General features: G+C 51.8%; 1 protein-coding gene across 6 annotated transcripts in view; it reads left to right on the top strand.

The window, feature by feature from the left end:
- The first annotated feature begins 9,994 nt into the window (after positions 1-9,994).
- celf2 (cugbp, Elav-like family member 2) overlaps positions 9,995-17,360 on the top strand; it is a 55,414-nt gene continuing 48,048 nt past the window's right edge. For 5 of the 6 annotated variants that reach the window (XM_088288946.1, XM_088288947.1, XM_088288945.1 and 2 more), the window contains exon 1: positions 9,995-10,357. In XM_088288946.1, the coding sequence (XP_088145072.1) occupies positions 10,305-10,357 (53 nt within the window). In that variant the 5' untranslated portion in view covers positions 9,995-10,304. The remainder of the gene's footprint in view (positions 10,358-17,360) is intronic. The other variant, XM_088288938.1, reaches the window with a different exon arrangement.

Genomic DNA, 17,360 nt, shown 5'->3' with positions numbered 1-17,360 from the left:
ATGATGCTGGCGACCAGTCCCTCGTTTGTCTCGACCTGACCTGGCAGCGGCGGGCGACCCATCGTCCGTGGTTTGGCGAGGAAAGGACCACGGTGGCTTGCCGCTGCTTGTGGCTCTCGTCGCGTGCTCACGTGCACGTGCACGTGAGAGCCCCCTTTGGAAAAGGCGGGTGGGGCGCCCCGTCAAGCTCTTTGTCGGGCTTTTGTTGCCGTCTGCTCATGCAAATGGAGAGGCGGCCCACGCCCACGCCGAGCTCAACGTCGTGCTGTCGCCGTTTCAACTTTGACCTATGACGCCCGTCTGTGCATGTGACACAGAGTGTGTGTGCGTAAATTAATTGTAATGATGTCATAATATCACTTTTTTAAATTTACAACACAAAAGATATTTATTTCTAGATATTTCATCAACCAATTATGTTCTAGACTCAGAAATGTTTTAGTTAAACTGCTAACTTTTGGAAAACTTATCACCCGTTCTCAGAAACACAAAACTATTTATTTAGATTTTTTTTTTCATGACCTAAGACAAAAGGCCAACGCGCGAGCGCATCCGCGCACGGACTTTAGCGTGAGCATCCCGCCGGCGAGTTGAGTCGCGCGGAAACTTTCTTTGACTTGTTTGGAATATCAAGCGACCCTCAAAAAGTTTGCCCACGCGCGCTCGCAGCGTGGGAATGTGCCTGAGGGTGGCACGTTGACTTTCCGTCTTGGGCGTGTTGGTGGTCAGCGTCCGACTTGTTTGGAGGCACTCTTGAGTTTCATTTTTTTTTCATTTCAAATGCAAGTGAAAAAAAGCGACGTCGGACTCCGCCTTGACGACGGCAAACGCACGTGACTCGAAATTGAAACTTGGCCGTCGGTCGTCCTCCGTGGTGAGTTTTTGCTTTTTTGTAGATTTTGTACAATTTCAACTTCATTTGCTTCTCGTTTCTTTGCCGTGTCATTCCTCTGCCGGCCGCTAGATGGCGGCACACTTTTTTTCTTAACAGGAAGCAGTTGAAGCTCAACTCTGTTTTTGCGGAAGATTAGAAAATGTGAAGTGGCCTCGAGTTTATTTTGTGACGCTGGCGTGGGGAGGGGGGGGGGGTCTGGTCGGTCGGGGGGGGGGGGGGGGTGCTGAATTCGCCTTTGCCACTCGTCGTGCAAATGGATGCTTTTAGGACCCTGAGGCGTTGGCTGGTCCTCCCACTTGAAGCCCCTCGACGCCCCCCGCCCCCCTTCAGTCCGGCCTCGCTTTCTGAGCACCCTCCAGCACAGGTGAAGAGTACGCAGCGTCCACCCGTCTCGCCTCCCACGCTGGCCCAAGGCAGCGAGCGAGCGAGAGCGCTTTGTTTGCACCCGCGTCCACGTGCGTGCGTGCAGACCTTTTGTAATCCGGTTCAAGTGCTTTGGAGATCACTTTTCCGAGCACTCGTCCGCGCATTTTTAAACGACGGCGTCGTGTCGAGTACGTCCAAACACAATCCTGCGTCATCGGAGAAGCGAAATCCTTCAGAAGGAAAGCGAGTTCCAAAAATAAGAAGGCTCAGCCACCAAATAATCAACCGGTCTTCCGGCTCAGCATCCAGGATGCACCCGAAAAGTCCAAATTCAAACAGGAAGTCGGCCATTTTGGGCTCGTCGTCAAATGTTCACGTTACAGATGCTTCGAATCAAAATGTCATTCTTGTCCCAAATTTTTCAAATCCGCATTTTATCTTTCATTTGCGGCGCCGGACCGCGGCAAGTCGTTAAACGCCTCGTTGGGAGACGCGACTTGCCAAACATTGATGCGATGAGGAAAAAAAAAATGGTGGGACTGAATGCAGGAATTAAAAAAAAAAGAGGCCGTGATGGGAGCAAAATGCTCAAACTGATGAAAAGAAAAAAAAAGTTTCCAAAATGGAACTTGGCCGGTCACAAATGTGCAAAGTGTGCCTGCTTTCGCTTCTTCGCTGCTGCATTTTTGTTTGCTGCAGCTCGCTGAGCGCCACATTTTTGGGAGGATTCCCCGCCCCCGCCCTCGTCCTCCTCGCGTCTGGAGACGATTAAAACATCAGCTCCGCTCGTTCGGCGCTTCGCCCGCCGTGACCTCGCGTCATCGTGTGGCAAAAAAAGCACGCAAAGCGCTTTGGGGGCAAAAGGCGAGCACGAGCGCCACGAGCGATGGGTCGCCACCCGCGAGCGATGGGTCGCCGGCCACGACCAAGCGTCGCTCGAGGTGACAAACGGTCACTTTTGGAGCGCGACGTCTCAGTCAGGCTGCAAAATGATTTTTTTTTTTCCCACTAACTTGGGTGTTTGCAAGCACCAAAGCGCCGGATATCGACGGCCGACGGACGGCAGCTCGCTTCGGCCGCAATCATTATCCTGAGATGGAAAAGGAATTTTTCGGGGTCACCCGTCGGCTCGGAAAACGATGTGAGGCGCGTTTGCTTTGGCTCTCTTTGGCGTCTTTTGTTGTCGTTGGTGATACTGGGAATACGCGCGTCCTTCGTGCCCAACGTGCGCAGCGTCTTGACGGGATCCTCGGCCCTTTTTTGTCAAACATCCCAAAATATTCGGACAAAAGTCGTCATCAATAATATCCGACAGACATTTTCAAAAGATCTTCGGTTTCTCGTTTGATGTCGACGATCCCAACGAGGATGTTTGAGGCCGCTCGCAAAAGAGATGTCACGTCAGGGTCGGAAGAGGTGATTGGCCTGATTGTTGATTGGACGTCGTTGAGACAAACACAGAAAAAGTGGAAGCGCGGCGGCGGCGGCGGCCCCACCAGCAAATTAGCACTTCAAACAAAATCCTCAAATAAGAACGGAGACTCTTGATGGGCCGATTGTCAGCGTGAGTGCGTTTACTCAGCCCGGCTCGTCTTTGCTGGTTTATTTGCGGCCCAAAAAAAACCAAAATAGCTTCTTGTCGTTTGTGCGCAACCGCTGCTGTGGCGTCGTCTCACATTCCCAAATCGCGTTCGCTTCATTTCGGGCTCAAAACAGGCGGAAGAGACGGCGAGTTATCATCTCCCACGTGGACCTGTGCTGCTTTTTCTTCCTTTTCGGCATTTCCACGGAAACGTTGGCTGACGTGCGATGCAAACGCAAATTTTGTTGCCGTTTCGTCCTCTCCCATTTGAGCTCTTGAAAAGCGTCGCGTCATTTTCAAACCTTTTGCCTCGACGGGTTCACTTTTGAACTTTTTTCATTTGATTTCGTGTGACCAAAATGAATCAAAGACATTTTCATTTTGGAAGTGACGGCGCCCACTTTTGCGCTTGCGTTGTGTCCAAAAAAAAAGAAAAAGGCCTCCCGCTCGCTCGTCTTCTTCCCGCTCAAGTCGCCTTTGCGCCTTTCACGCAATCGCGCTGATTCTGCTCGCTGCTTCGCCGGCGCCCCCATCAGCCTCCTCCTTCAACCTTCTCCATTTACATTTGACAGCGTTCCCGACCACCAAAGATCACACGGCAGATGTCTCTCCTCTCGCCGGCCAGTAAATGTCAAAGTTTCCCAGCATGCAACAGACGCTCAAACCGAGCACGCCGCACTGGACGCTCGCCTGAAGGCCAGAAAAAAAAAAAAAAGGTTGGAGCTTCGACACGTTCGCGCAAACTTTGTCAATCTGCTTCTTGTACGAATGATCATCAGAGGCAGAATTCAAAATTGCGCCAAAATAAAAAAAAGTTTGCAAAATGTCCGACTGTTAAACAACTCTCGCTTCGCCGTCGTCGTCGCAAAATTTGCAAGGTGAAAACGAGCCAAAAGAAAGCGGCACGTTGCAAACGTGTTGCGACCCACCTGATCCGAGCCTCGACTTAAAAAAAAAAAAAAAAATGTGGCAATTGAAAGCAATAAATGCCGGTCTAGACGCTTCTTTGCCGCCTCCGCCGAGCGGCGTCCACAAAGCGAGTAAATGAAAAGCTGGAATACGGGACATCAACATAATCATGCGCATAACGACGAGGTCGGCGTGAACTCGTAACGCCGAGACGAGCGCGCGCTTTATTGCATTACTCGTGTAAACGTCGCTCCCGTCATTAAAGCCGAGCGCGCCTTTATTGCTCGTAATTGTTTTGGGGTCGCAGGAACGCCGCGTGCGCCATCCATATTTGATGAAGCCGCTACGCGCTTTTGCTCCCCGACAATATTCTTTACAGAGGCCAACACACACACTTTTTATTTTCCCCGGCGAATACGACGCAGGAACAGGAAGCATGCGATCGAGGAATGTTGGGAAAAAAAAAGCGTTTTGATCAAGTGACCCTTTGGAGGACATTTTGGGGGCGGCACGGCTCCACGAGGCGCTCAAACCCAAAGTGGGCTTTGCTCCTCAAAAGTGGTCGCGCAAGATTGTGACGGCGTCGTTGCTCCCGATGCCGAAAATGAGAAAACGCCGTTAAAGGCACGGTGAAGAAAAAAAAAAAAAAAAGTCACTTTGCTAAAGACGCAAATTGAGGACAGCGAGAAAAAGAAAAAACACAAACGAGACAAAGACCAAACGCGACCAAAATGCGCTTCCGAAACACGGACGGCGCGGACATCGTGAAACGACGGGCAAACATTTGTCTGTCTTTGATTGGATAAAAGCGGAAGAGGAAGGTCTCGTCATTCCAATCGCGGCACGTCAGCTCCCATCGGGACTTGGACGGACGGCCAAAGTTTCGCGAGCGCCCAAAAGTGCCGAGTCACCAAATGTGTCCCGAGCGACGACTCTCAAAGCCAAGACGGCGTTTTGGAGCGTCACGCCCAACGACCCCGCCCTCCTTCGCTTCCTTCCCGTGACAACGCGTGCAAAGGAAGTCCGCCATGACGGAACGAGGGAGGCGTTTGCTCGTAAACATTTGGAGAAGACGATGACATCGGCGTCGCTCGCCGGGTTTTGTTCTGTTTGAGTCGGGCCTGGCGTGCAGGAGGAGAAAGGGAGGGAGGGGGCGGGGCGCATCTGGGCCGCGCTCCAAAAGATTCCAAGAGGATGAGAACCAGATGATCGCCGTCTCCTTTGGTGAGGCAAGTGTGCACTGTTGCGTCATTTGCCGTCACGTGACCGAACGCGCCCACTCCGGCGCAGAGCCGCCAACGACGAAAGATCCCAAAATGCTCCACTCGCTTTTTCAAATGAATTTCAAGTCGGCGGTCCTGAAAATGTTGCCGATGGAACAATTGCGTTGAAAATCATCGAGTGACGGCCTGAAATTGACCCGCCGGCCGCGTTCATAAAAATTGTCGGCGCCGAAACGCAAACCTTTACCGGCGGCGCTAAAGATGCCTTCGGAGGCCATTTTGGTCATTTTTGAGTCGATTCGTTGCGCGAATGAGGACCCGTTTGTGGGCCGGACTAAAATCCACCTTTGGCCTTTGTTCATTGAACCCTTTTTGAAATTTGTCAAGCCCCGCCCCCAAAATGGCCGCCCGGACGGTGATTGTTGTTGCCTTTCGCAGCAAATGTCAGGCCGCCAAATCACATTTTGACCGCCGCCAACGACGAGGACCAAAACACGCACGCGTGCGCGCACGTTCACCTCCGTCTCGTGACCCTCCGAAGCGAGCGAGCGAGCGAGCGAGCGAGCGAGGCCTGTTTCATCAAGCCGTCGTCCGGCCCTGCGGCACCTTCACAAATGGAAGTACGCTCGCTCGCGCTAACCTTTGCACCCGTGCCGAGCTGGCGGCATCTATTTCTGCGTGTGTGTGAGAGAGAGTGAAAATAATAACAAGCTAACACACATACGTCAACGGTTTTTAGTGTGTGTGCGTCGCGTGGCCGAAAATGTCAACTATTGAAGGCGACACACATTCATGTTGTGAAAGGACTGTTATTACAGAGTGGGGGGGGTGGGGGGCACCCTCACGTCGACCGTGCGGGTTATAATTGGGTGGCGCTCAATTGGACCTTTGACCTCAAAACCTCAACGGGCCCAAATAGTTTGGAAATGGAAACAGTTGGCCAGATTCTTTTGCTTGTATTGACGTTTTCACGCACACACACGAAAATGTCCGCCTTGTTTGGACTCGATGACACAAAAGTTGGCGAAAAGACATGCAAGTGAACTTCAACGCCGCCTTTCACAGGAGAGTCGCGCCGTGCTGCAAATTTCGTTTCCACTTTGAACATGAAAATGTTTTTTTGTTGACCAAAAGTCACCTCGCTTGATGCGAACGCGCAAACCCAAATTGAACGTGCAGAGAAAAAAAAACCAAAATGTTGGCCCAATTCCTGGTCGGGATGAGCGCGCGGTCCGTCATTCAAGTCATTGTTTCTGCGCCCCGCCCCCTTTGGCCTTTTAACCCCGCCCCTCCCCGAGGTGATGATTAGCTATCGATCATCGGTTGGCGCAATCGTTTGCTCGATGCTCTAATTGCGTTTTCTCGCCGTGCCGCCGACCCGCTTCGCCGATCGATCGGCAGCTAATGAGAGATGTTGCGTCGCGGTAGTCGAGCGCGAGGGGGGGTGGGGCGCACGGAGCGTGTGATCGCCATCGCCGCCGTTATTGGAGCTCACATTGTACCAAGTTTTTTTGCATAAATAGACGCGTCTTGATTGGAGGGGAAGTTGGCCACGATGACGGCGGTCGCCCACGTCTTCGCTCGGCTCCGCTCGGGCGCCCTCACGCCGCCTTCCTCTTCCTCTCTCGGCGAGCGTGTGGGCCGCACGCATCGATTTGCAAGCCTTTCACACACACGCACGCACTCGCTGACGGGAGAACAAGTTGATTAGGAGCAGCTCTAAATTTATCCTCCACCTCTTCCTCTTCCCTTCGCTAAGTCGCCTACTCGCTCGCCCACGCCGCTCCGGTCCGTTCTAGCCGCTCGGGTTTTTTGGTTGTGTTTTTTTTGCACTTTCTTTCGACCGAGTCCTCAGATTTTTTTTTTTCCGCTTGGCGCCGATCGCAATTGAGGTGGTTGGGCAAGCTAACTGCTTTTTACGCACGCGCCATTTTGCCATTTTACGTGCGCGGCACAACTCACAAAATGGCCGCCGTTCCCGTATGATGACGTCATCGACGCACAGCGGCGTGTGGGAAGTCGGATGCCAAAACTCCAATGAGGCTTTCGTTGAAATGAAACTATTTACAGCATTTGACTTTTTCCACGTAATAAAATCACAAATGATGCTCAGGAGCAAATTGTGAGGAGGCGCTCGCTTTATTCATATTCTCCAATCGTCCTTTTTCCAAATTTGATTCCTTTCCCATTTTTCCTCAAAACCTGAAACAGAAAAAAAGTTGCAGACTTTTTTATTTTTATTTGGTGTGCTTCCTGATGCGAACAAAAGTCGCAATTCCGATCCGAAAGGCGGCCATTTTGGCTGCTGTGTTTGTGGTTCATGTAAAAAAAAAAAAAAAAACGGCTTTCGTCATCCGACGTCCCGTTGACACGAGTCGTCATGAAACGTTACAAAAGTGCAGATTTAAAAGCATCCAATTGTGTAATTGAATGCCTGGGGGGGGCGAGAGGCCGGGGGGGGGGGGCACTTGGAGACATGCATCGCGCGGGCGTTTGGCTCCAGGCGTGTTTGACGGGATCAAATGTCGTTTGTGAAATAATCCCGCCGCGTGTATTTCGTGCACACGCTCGGTGCACGCATGAGCGCACGTGCGCCGTCCAGGGCGTGCACGAGCGCCTGCGTTCGTGCGTGTTCAAAGCGGGTAAATACGCGTGATGGCGTTGAGCAGCCAGGAAGCGCTCGCTCGCCGAGCCTGGCTGACGATCGCGATGTCGTTTGAGGTGATTTTCGGAAGCCTGCAAAAAAAAAAAAATTGAATTTGATATTAAATGAAAAAAAAAAAGTCAAGGTTTCAGGCTAAAATGATCAAAACGAAAATAAAACAAACAGAGAACAGTCCCTCCAAAAAAGCAAAAAAAAAAAAAATGAAACGCGTCAATAATTCAACCCGAGCGTCAAAAGTGAAGTCAAATAAAATTGTGTTCTCGGACAAAACATTTAACTTTTCATCCCCGTCTTTGCTTGACGTCCAGGATGGCCGAGTGGTCTAAGGCGCCGCGTTCACGACCCAGTCCCCCAGGATGCCTGGGTTCGAATCTCGAATTTCCCCATTGTGGGACTAATAAAGGGAATATTATTATTATTATAAAAAATAAAATAATCGTCAAAAGTCATTAGAATCGGCCAAAATGCAAACGTCGCCATTTGCATTTCAACTTTTTGGGCACGGGTTGCAAACGTTTGACCTGGAAATAATTTGCCGTCCTGAAGGGGAAACAAAAACTTGATTTCAGTTCTCATTTGCTTTTTCTCGAAGCTGAAGGGCAGAAAAAAAAAAAGTCCATCTGAGGGCGGCGTTGGTGTGAACGAATCCCAGGCGGTATCATTCCCGACATGTCCACCGCGCAATTAACGTGAGCGCAGGCATGCTGGCAACAAATCAGTGCGCGCACGCGCACGTGCACGTGCGCGCAAGCCATTCGATGAGTTGATGGCCGCCACTCGCGTGCAGTCGACGAGACGATTTCTTGTCACTGCTGGAAAGAACGCCGACGAAATGTGACCGCTCGTTGTCGTCAAACGGCGTCGTCGGACGCGACGGATGCCATCACCGGCGCGTTTTGGCCGGCAGAAGCACAAAAGTGCAGTCCAAATGTCACCGATGAGGTGAGCCGACTCGCGGCCGACCTTTCGACCTTTCATCCGCTCCAAAATTTTGGATGTCAACGTCGCCTTGCGATGATGTCACGCCAAGCGCGTCATTTCTGCGTCGTCGTTGGATAGGACGGGCGCAAACACGTGCGCCAGGCGACAACGACGCCCACGCCAACGTGATTATGACGCACAAATGAACATTGTCAGCCCGCGCGAGTCGGGTGGCGTGAGCGTGAAGGCGGGCGAGGGACCGAAATAGCGAGCGAGGAAGAGCGAGAGCCTGTCAAGTCTCCGCCTCCTCCTCTTCCTCCTCAGCCCAGCAGATGTCCAATGGCGTCTATTTCAAGCAGGCAACATGGCGGCGAGCGGCGCTAAGAGCTACGCGCTACGTGCTAGCTCACGATCAGGCGTCTCCTCGCTGGTTCGGCGCCGGTTGGCCGAACGCGGACTCGGCGCTCAACTCGAACTCGACAAGTTGAAGAGCGTCAACAGGATGCGGTGGCGTGTCAGACAGGAAGTGGGCGCCCTTCTGCTTTTGGCACTTCTCCTTTTTTTTTTTTCCACCTTTTGCTCGCAACGTTTTTCTTCCGTTTCCACACACTCGTTCCACTTTGCCACCTGTTTTGTCTTGTGAGAGACAAACAAAGTCTTTTTAGGCATTTGTAGTCAAAGTGGCGACATGGAAAAAATCGCCCCCCCCCTCCGCTTTTCATGTTGAGTGAATGAATGGTCGACTCGTATCAAAACAAAAGAATTGAACACTTGACCCTTTTCCTCCGGCCTTATTCCTAAAAATTGTCAGGCCCGACCCGATTCTGAACTCTCACGCACACACGCACGACCACCCGTACCTTGCAGAACAGCGACGTAATGTGTTTTATTTATACAATTTCGGATTATTTTCTATCACATTATTTATTCTCTTATCTGATTAAATTATTGCACCGGAGAGGGGAGCTCTCTAATCTCGTTGCACACTGTACAATGACAATAAAGGGATTTCGGATTTGGGATTCTGATTCTGATATTCGTCGTCGTCGTGCCCGAGCACGACTCTGTTGCTTGTGGCGCTCGTGGTGCGTTCGGAGACTCTGGTGAAAACCGTTAACGCCAAGATGTTGAAAATTGTCATGAAATTAAAAAAAAAAATCTGTTTCAATTCCACAATCAGCGTAAAACTGTCCCAAAAAATGAGAACCAGTAAAAAAAAACAACAAAAAAAAAAACAAGTTGCATAAAACAAAGCAACAATGCTCCCCATTTTTCCAGCGTGCCAACCTTTTCCAAACCTTTTTTTTTTCTGTGCCTTCAATTGTGTTGTGATGTCGGGATGGCAGCAGCGGAAGCTTGAACGCAGCGTGGGGGGGGGGCGTTGGTGGGGGGGGGGGCCAAGTGAGCGAGCGAGTCAGAGAGGGAGAGCGAGAGAAGAGGAGGAGGCGGGCGTGCGTGCGAGCGAGAAGGCGCCGCGCCACTTCTCATCAGGCAGCAGCAGCAGCAGGACGGCTCGGCTCGGTTCGGTTCGGTTCGGTTCGCTTCAACTTGACCCGACTCGTCTCGCATTTCGCGGCCGACGGACTTTAAAACGTTTTCTCCCGTGACGCCTTTTCATTTATTTTCGCCTGTCATTCGTTTCCTGCTTTTTTTTTTTTATTTTATTTTTTTTTCTCCAGCGCCGCGCCCCCCGCCGCGCAGCCCTCCTCCTCCCCCCACCCCGCCCCCCTCCTGCCTGTCATCATGGTTTCTATAATTTCGGACCTGGACCCCCTCAAGAGCTGGAACGTGTTAAGGTAAGCCTCGCCCCTCCGGGGGACGTTCGGTGGGAGGGGAGGAGGGGGGGGGGCGAGGTTACGCCTAAACCAGGACCAGGACCACCGCGTGTCCTCGTGAACGCGCCTCAAAGTTGAGTGTGAGAAAAGAACTCCCCCTCCTGACCCCCCTTCCCATCATGACTCCCCTTCATGAATTTTCTCTGGAAATGTTCCCACTCGGCTGACAGCAGCGGCTTAGCATCTTGACTCCCCTTTTTTTTTTTTTTCTTGTTTTTTTTCTTTTTTCTCTCAAGTCAGCAGTTTTTGCGCTCCTACTTCGTCATTTCTGTGGAATGTTTCTTCGTCTCGTGTTTGTTGTTAGCGCGAACACTCGTTGACATTTAACGCGAGAGGTGGACGTCACAAGAGTGTGTTCGTGTGTGCGTGTGGAACGTAATGGTCACACACTGCACTGTAACACGCACACTACAAACAAAGTGTAGCGACACACACGCACGCTGACGCAAAGCATGCGCATCCTATCATGTCACATGCACACGCATGTAACAAACTAACAACACACACTAGAATGACACACACACACGCACGCACACATGAATTCGTCATGCAATGGAATGCAAAGCAGACATGGATCGTGCATTTATGCAACACAAAGTGGAACACGCACAGACACACGTCGCACACAACAGGCAACACACACGCTGCTTTGTGATGCTCGTTTGCTAATGTGACGTGCACGTGCATTCTCAACTTGCTGTGACGTCACGCTGACAAACTCATGCAATTCGGATACATTCTGCAACGTAACACAACAACACACTTTGTCACACTCACACACGTGACACTCACATTTTCGGCACACACACACATGCACGCATGCAGGTCAGTAACTAAATGAAACTTTGGGACGTCAGACACACAACACAACACTCGAGACATTGTAACTAACGCGCACACTGACACGTGTCACACTTACACACATTCTTGTAACGATCACACACGCGCCGTAGCTCAACGCTCGCACATGAATGCAACGTGTATGTGCTCACACACGCGCCACACTGTTGTCATGGTTACCCCTTTCAAGTCATGATGGGATGTCGAGGCTGTGTGGGGGTGCATGCACGTGCGTGTTTCTGTGTGCATGTGACCTAAATGTGTGCGTGTATATGAGTGCACTGCACTACTTTCTCCTTCATTGACTTTATTGGACAGCAAACGCGCGTGCTGGTCGATGCGCCACACTTTTCGACGTTTAGTGACACGCTGCAGCGTGCGTGCGTGCGTGCGTGTCTGACCTCTTTTCTACATGTCTGTTTGAATCCCAAATGTGTGTGGTCACAAAGAAAAGCAAGGAAGATTTCAAATGCTTGCGTGCACGTGCACGTGCGTGTGCTGTCACCGTGTCATCGAGCCAAGAAGGCATGACGTCACCTGTCAATCAAAGCAGCTGAACGCTCTTCTCTTCTTCGTCTTGCTCCCTTCTCTCCTCTTTTGTTTTCTGCGCCTTTTCGTGCCCTTTAATTCATTTGCACGTGCACACTCGCGCACGCGCACACACTTAGATACAGTCGGACCCATTTGGCACAAAGTGACAAATATGTTCAATAATGCAGCACCTGGAGGACGGCGCTCCGTATCCATCTCGCTGGCTTTGCGTGCACACGAGCGCGAGCGCGAGCGAGTACGCGCGCGCACGCTAATCATGCCCTATGGCTGCACGTGAGCGCTGTACTTTGTTCCAGTCTTATTCTCTCCGGCGCTGTGCGTATGGAAGCCTTCAACCTCTCTCACGCTGTGCGTGTGCGTGTGCGTTGGCGCGCGCGCGAATGAGAGAGCGAGAGCGTGTGCGCATGCGTGCGCCCGTTGTAGCGTTCGGTGTCTGTTGTCCGAGTCAGCAAAGCGAAGGCAAAGTTGCAAAGATGTCAGCGGAGCTGGACACCTGCTCGGCCGCGATAGAAAATCGTGAAGGGGGGCTTGCTGGGGTTTTTTTTTTGGGGGGGGGGGTTGATTGCTTCTAATACAAAACTCTTGTTCGCTTTCACTTCCTGTTGAGTCACGCGGGACAAGACAACACAGATAGGACTTTGTGTACTGGAGCGCGCACACGCACACGCACACGCACACGCGTTGTTAAGTAACAGCTTGTTTCTCCAGCTGCAACGCCTCCCTCGCCCGCGTCCTCGCCCGCGTCCTCATCGTCATCCGCGATAAGACTTTAACACACACATGTCACATGACCAGCCGGCAGCCAATCAGCATGCGGGTGGCCTCGGTCATGAGACACCTTGTGACTTCTTCCCCTTTCGGTCCGAGTCCGACTTCCTCCAGCGAGTTCAACAACTGGAAAAGTCATACAATGACCAATTGTGTTTGTGTGTGTGGGGTTGAATAATTTCCAATGAACTTTTTTAGCACCGTCAACAAAATTTTTATTTCATTATTTTTTTTTAATGGGAAAAGGTGCCGAAAAGCCAAATTTGGTTTGTTCATTTAAACTGGGAAATAAAAAAAGTCATTAAAACAGTGTCACCAAAGTAAAAATATTTGCATGAACGTCGCGGTTATGCCTAAAATATTTTTGTTTTCCACCAAAACTTTTTAGGCATTTTATGGCACAAAAGAAGTGATTTCTCTCGTTGACGTCTAAAAAAAAAATGGTCGAAAGAAACTTTGTGTGTGATGAAAGAAGTTAGCTTCATCTTTCATTTTCTTTCAATTTCTGTCTTTGATATGTTGTGAGCCTTGAAACGTTTGTTTCAATTGCCTTCTCCGTTTTTCTTTTTTTAAATGGGTGCCATTGGAAAGGTTCACATGATTTTTCCACTTTTAGAAAAAGATGACACCTCCACCTAGTGGTGGCTTGAAAGAAGTGCAATCGTAAACTGCAACCCGACTGCGTTGAGGCCGTTGGTTCGCGCCGACGGGAAATTCCGAGCCGCCGGCGGGAACGTGGCTTCAAAGCGTCGCGTCACGTTCCGCTCACGTTAATGTCGCACATCGGAGCGGCACAACTCGTCGCCGCAATCAGCGGGAACCTCTTCGCCGCCCCCGGGAATCCCACTCCATCCTCCCGGCCCATTAATTCCAAGTGCTCTTTATGTCCTCCGAGCTCCCGTTCCCGTTCCACCCGTTTATTCCATCACCACGCCGCTTTCCGCGGCCGGCCCCAATCTGGGCCCTCATTTTCGGCTGTAATTGGACACGCGTCCCGCGGGAAGCCGCTCGGCACGCCCCGCCGTCTCCCGAGCGGCGCCTCGCTCGATAAGCGTTGCGCGGCCGGCACCGTCGCGGAAGATTCCGGAAGACGCCAGCGCGGTGAGAAGTGTGACACCTGTTAAGTGGCGTTAAAAAAAAAAAACCCTTGACGGGGCTCTTTTTTAGTCAAGCCTCCCACTTCCTGCGAATTGCCAACTGACACTTGGTGCTTTTCTTCGCGAGAATCTGAAGCGTCGTGGGCATTAAAAAACTAAACGAAAGAATACAAAATGAACTTGTGTTTTCCAGTGTGTCATGTGCATGCCAAAGCAGCAGGTGGCGCCGCGTTGAAAGGACGCCGAAGACGTCCAACGGAATGGCTTCAACGGCGACGGCAAACGTTTGTGCCGAGGTGGAGAAAGACGAAGCTTGCGGTTTTTTATTTTTATTTTTTTATTGCGTCGTGACGGCCGACGCCTCGCCATCGAAATGCGTGTCGTGAGGCGAAGGGGGGCAGCTCTCGCCGGGGGTTAGCAACTGGCCGCGGGACGCCGATGAGAATCGGCCGCGCAAACGAGACGTGTGAGTTTCGCTCGCCGGGGAAACGATGCCACTTGACGGGCGAGCCGGCGAATCGCGCTCGTCCTCCTTCCGGTCGAGCTCAGTGCTGCCCTCGCTTGTTGTGGCGCGGTTTGGAATGACACGTTCCGCACATTTGAGCCAACCTCTCCCCGCCACAATTTGACTTGGCCGCCGTTTTCTTTTCAGCTGTCGCAAATTTCGAAACGTTGGCTTTTTTTAGACGAGCGCGTTGTTGTCGTCGAGTTGCCGCGGCGACGAGAATGAGACGCTGGGCTAAAGTTAGCGCGGCAGCGTAAGTTGCACCTGTCCAGGTTTGGTATTTTCCAGCGACATGCCAGAGTTGCTTCACGCCGGCCGCCATCTTGTTTTTTGCCGTCTCTTTTTCTTTGCCTGAATAAATCATCAAGCCGTGAAGGATCCTCGCAGGTGTCGCCTCTCGAATGTTTACGTCGTTTTTTTAGCCTGGGCCATTCCCGTCGCGCTAATAAAGTCGCACTCAAGTGCTTGTTTTTGGGACGTTCGTCGCGCCGCTCAAAATGCTCGGTGAAAGCAGCGCGTCGAGGATGCCGATGGCAGAATTGTCGACAAGATTGCGAATGCTTCCGCCTGCTTTTGTCGCGCACGCGAGGCCTTTTGTGCCGCTCGTCACTTGCGCTCCAGACGGCCGATTATGCAAACGAGCGCCGCAAATGATGGACGGCCGCGACTCGTCGGTCGACTTTGCGTCGCTCCGGAACGCCCCAACAATGGAGGCCGTTATCTGGCGGCGGCGGCCTCTCGCCGCTTCCATCTGGCGGCCGCCCCGGAAAGCCCGCCGGGCGCTAATCTTGACGCGCAGGCGGAGAGCGTCGTGCGCGAGCGTGCGCGTGATCTTCGGGGCTCGACGGCCAACTGCCTCGACCGAGATAAAAAGATTAAGCGACTTCATCCCGCCGGGTAGATGGAGTGGACTTCCGGCCCAAACACCGGGAAGGAATTTGGGATGAAAGACTTCCAACGGGGACTAAATTGTGCAAATGGAAGAAAGATGATGAAAACGCGCCGTTTTGCACCTGCCATGAAACGGATTCAAGCGTGGAAATCTTGCGACATGGACACTTGACGGGGGGGGGGGCATTGCCCAAGCGTCCGATTGATCAAAACGCTCATCCTTTTTAATTGAGTAGATTATTGATTGATTATTTTTGATTATTTTTCATTTTTTTAGGCCAGTGATGGCATTGCTGACAGTTGACAAAAAAAAAATGTCTGACTGCTTGCGTCGATTAACGAATGGCTGTTTTTTTTTTTTTTTTTGGGTGGGGGGGCGGCTTACAACAACAAAGAAATGAAGAACACACCAAAGTTTCCATTTTTGTTTGCTAATTTTTTTCTTTCCGAACGAAAAGCGTCGCTGTTGCCGTTGGAGATGCGTGTTGGCTTGGATGGAGCGGCGCAGAGCAGAGCGCCCTCCGGTGGACAAACGCGGCAACGTGACTCCAGCTGTTGTTTTGTGTGAAATATAAATTACGTGCGCTTCGCCGGCCAATTTCTGGCTCTTCCTGATTATTTAGGAACGGCCAATAAAATCTCGTTTGTAACTTTTATCTTGCCGCTTTTTTTTTTAATTTGGTGTTGCTCGCTGCTTGTTTGCTCCACCTTCTCTTTGTCTGGTGGCTCCTCGCTTTTACTTTTTTTTTCCCGCCGACGTTGACTTTTTGTCGCTTCTTCGGTGATGAGTTGCAACGCGTGCGAACGTTTGCGAACGTCGCCGTTCGCGTTCGTTGCATTAGCGCTGTTCGCTGACAGCTGGCGAAAAAGCGAGCCTCGAGAGCGGCAAACTGTGCCGGAACCAAAGCGCTCCGAACGGCTATTCTGTTTTTCCTCCTCCTCCTCGTCTTGGCACTTAATTCAATTTTCCCGTGGCGGCGCTCACATGGGACGCCATTGGAATTCCGGTTTGTCACCGTAAAATGATTACACGGCATTGTGTTTCTGCCGGCGCCTCCCGCTGCATTTATTACAATGTGTCAGGGTGGATGTACATCACGCCGCCAAAATGCCTCGTCCGCGCTCACGCCCCCCTCCTCGCACCCCCTCCCCCCCTTTCCTGCCGCCAAACTACTTATTCCTTATGAAATACGTCGCTCCTGGCAGACGTGTAATCTGATTACATCTTGGAGATTAAAAATATATTGAATCCCCACCCTGGATGCGCTTCTTTCTTGCTCGCTCTCCTCCGCCAGTCGCCTTCTTTGTTCTCGGCTTTCCCGTTTTTTTCTGCCACCCAAAATGTGCCGGCCTGATTTGGATTTTTTTTTTGGTCCAGAATTTCCACGCAGCAGCCGCGTCCCAACACTTTTGCGGTGCGGCGTGGGATTGGTCACCTGACTCTCACACGAGCGGTCACATGATGGTTGGCTCGTTGCCGAGCGCGTGCGTGGAAGGCGTCATTTCACTTTTGTTTTTCTGAGTTTTAGTTTTGCTTTTTGGTTTGGTTGCCGTTGGTCCAGTGCAAGTTAATAAAACGAAAAATGTCCAGTAAATTCCAATTCTCAAGTGAATTTTTGCCCACACAAATGATGGGACACATGAGCGGTCGCCGCACTGTACCTGTCAGTTGTGCTGAAATGCATGAGCAGTGGCTTTCTCCGCCTGTCAGTCAGAGACGAGGGCTTATTATTTTTCATATTTCCATGCATGCGCGTGTCGTCCGCCGCTGTCAGTCAAGCTGTCAAGTGTCATTTGCCGCTGACACTCCTCGTCTTGTGACTGGCGCAGCCCGGGAAGGCCCCCCCCCTCCCCCCACATTCCCTCCAACGTGGGGGTGCTGGCGCCGGTGCCAGGTGGGACGCCGCTAATGACGGCCTCGTTTTCGGGGGCCGCGCGCTCGGCCAATTACTTTGCAGACGAGCCGACAGCTGCCACCTTGGCCTCCTCGCCGCTTCCTCTTCCTCCTCTTCGTCGCCCTTCATCCATCCCTCCTCTGAGTTGACAGTGGGGTGCTCAGACCGGCCCCCGGCACCTCTCCCTCGGGGGGTCATTACATTGCGCACGTGCGCGCGCGCACACGCATGCGCACGCGCGGCGAGTTGTCGACTCGCATCTATCACCGAGTCACGACATCCCTCAATTACGCAAGTGGCCTTTGCTTTGCGGATTTCGAACAACGCACACGGGCAAGCGTGCGCACACAAACACGCACACGCATATGAGAATGGCCACACGCATTAGAAACCACACACACGCTTGAAGACACTTG

The sequence above is a fragment of the Idiotropiscis lumnitzeri genome, chromosome 2 (genome assembly GCF_059441095.1).
Source record: "Idiotropiscis lumnitzeri isolate Australia: NSW breed Sydney's pygmy pipehorse chromosome 2, RoL_Ilum_1.0, whole genome shotgun sequence".
NCBI classification, from domain to species: domain Eukaryota; kingdom Metazoa; phylum Chordata; class Actinopteri; order Syngnathiformes; family Syngnathidae; genus Idiotropiscis; species Idiotropiscis lumnitzeri.
Note: the sequence above shows the minus strand (reverse complement) of the source record. Positions and strands in the feature narration are given on the sequence as shown.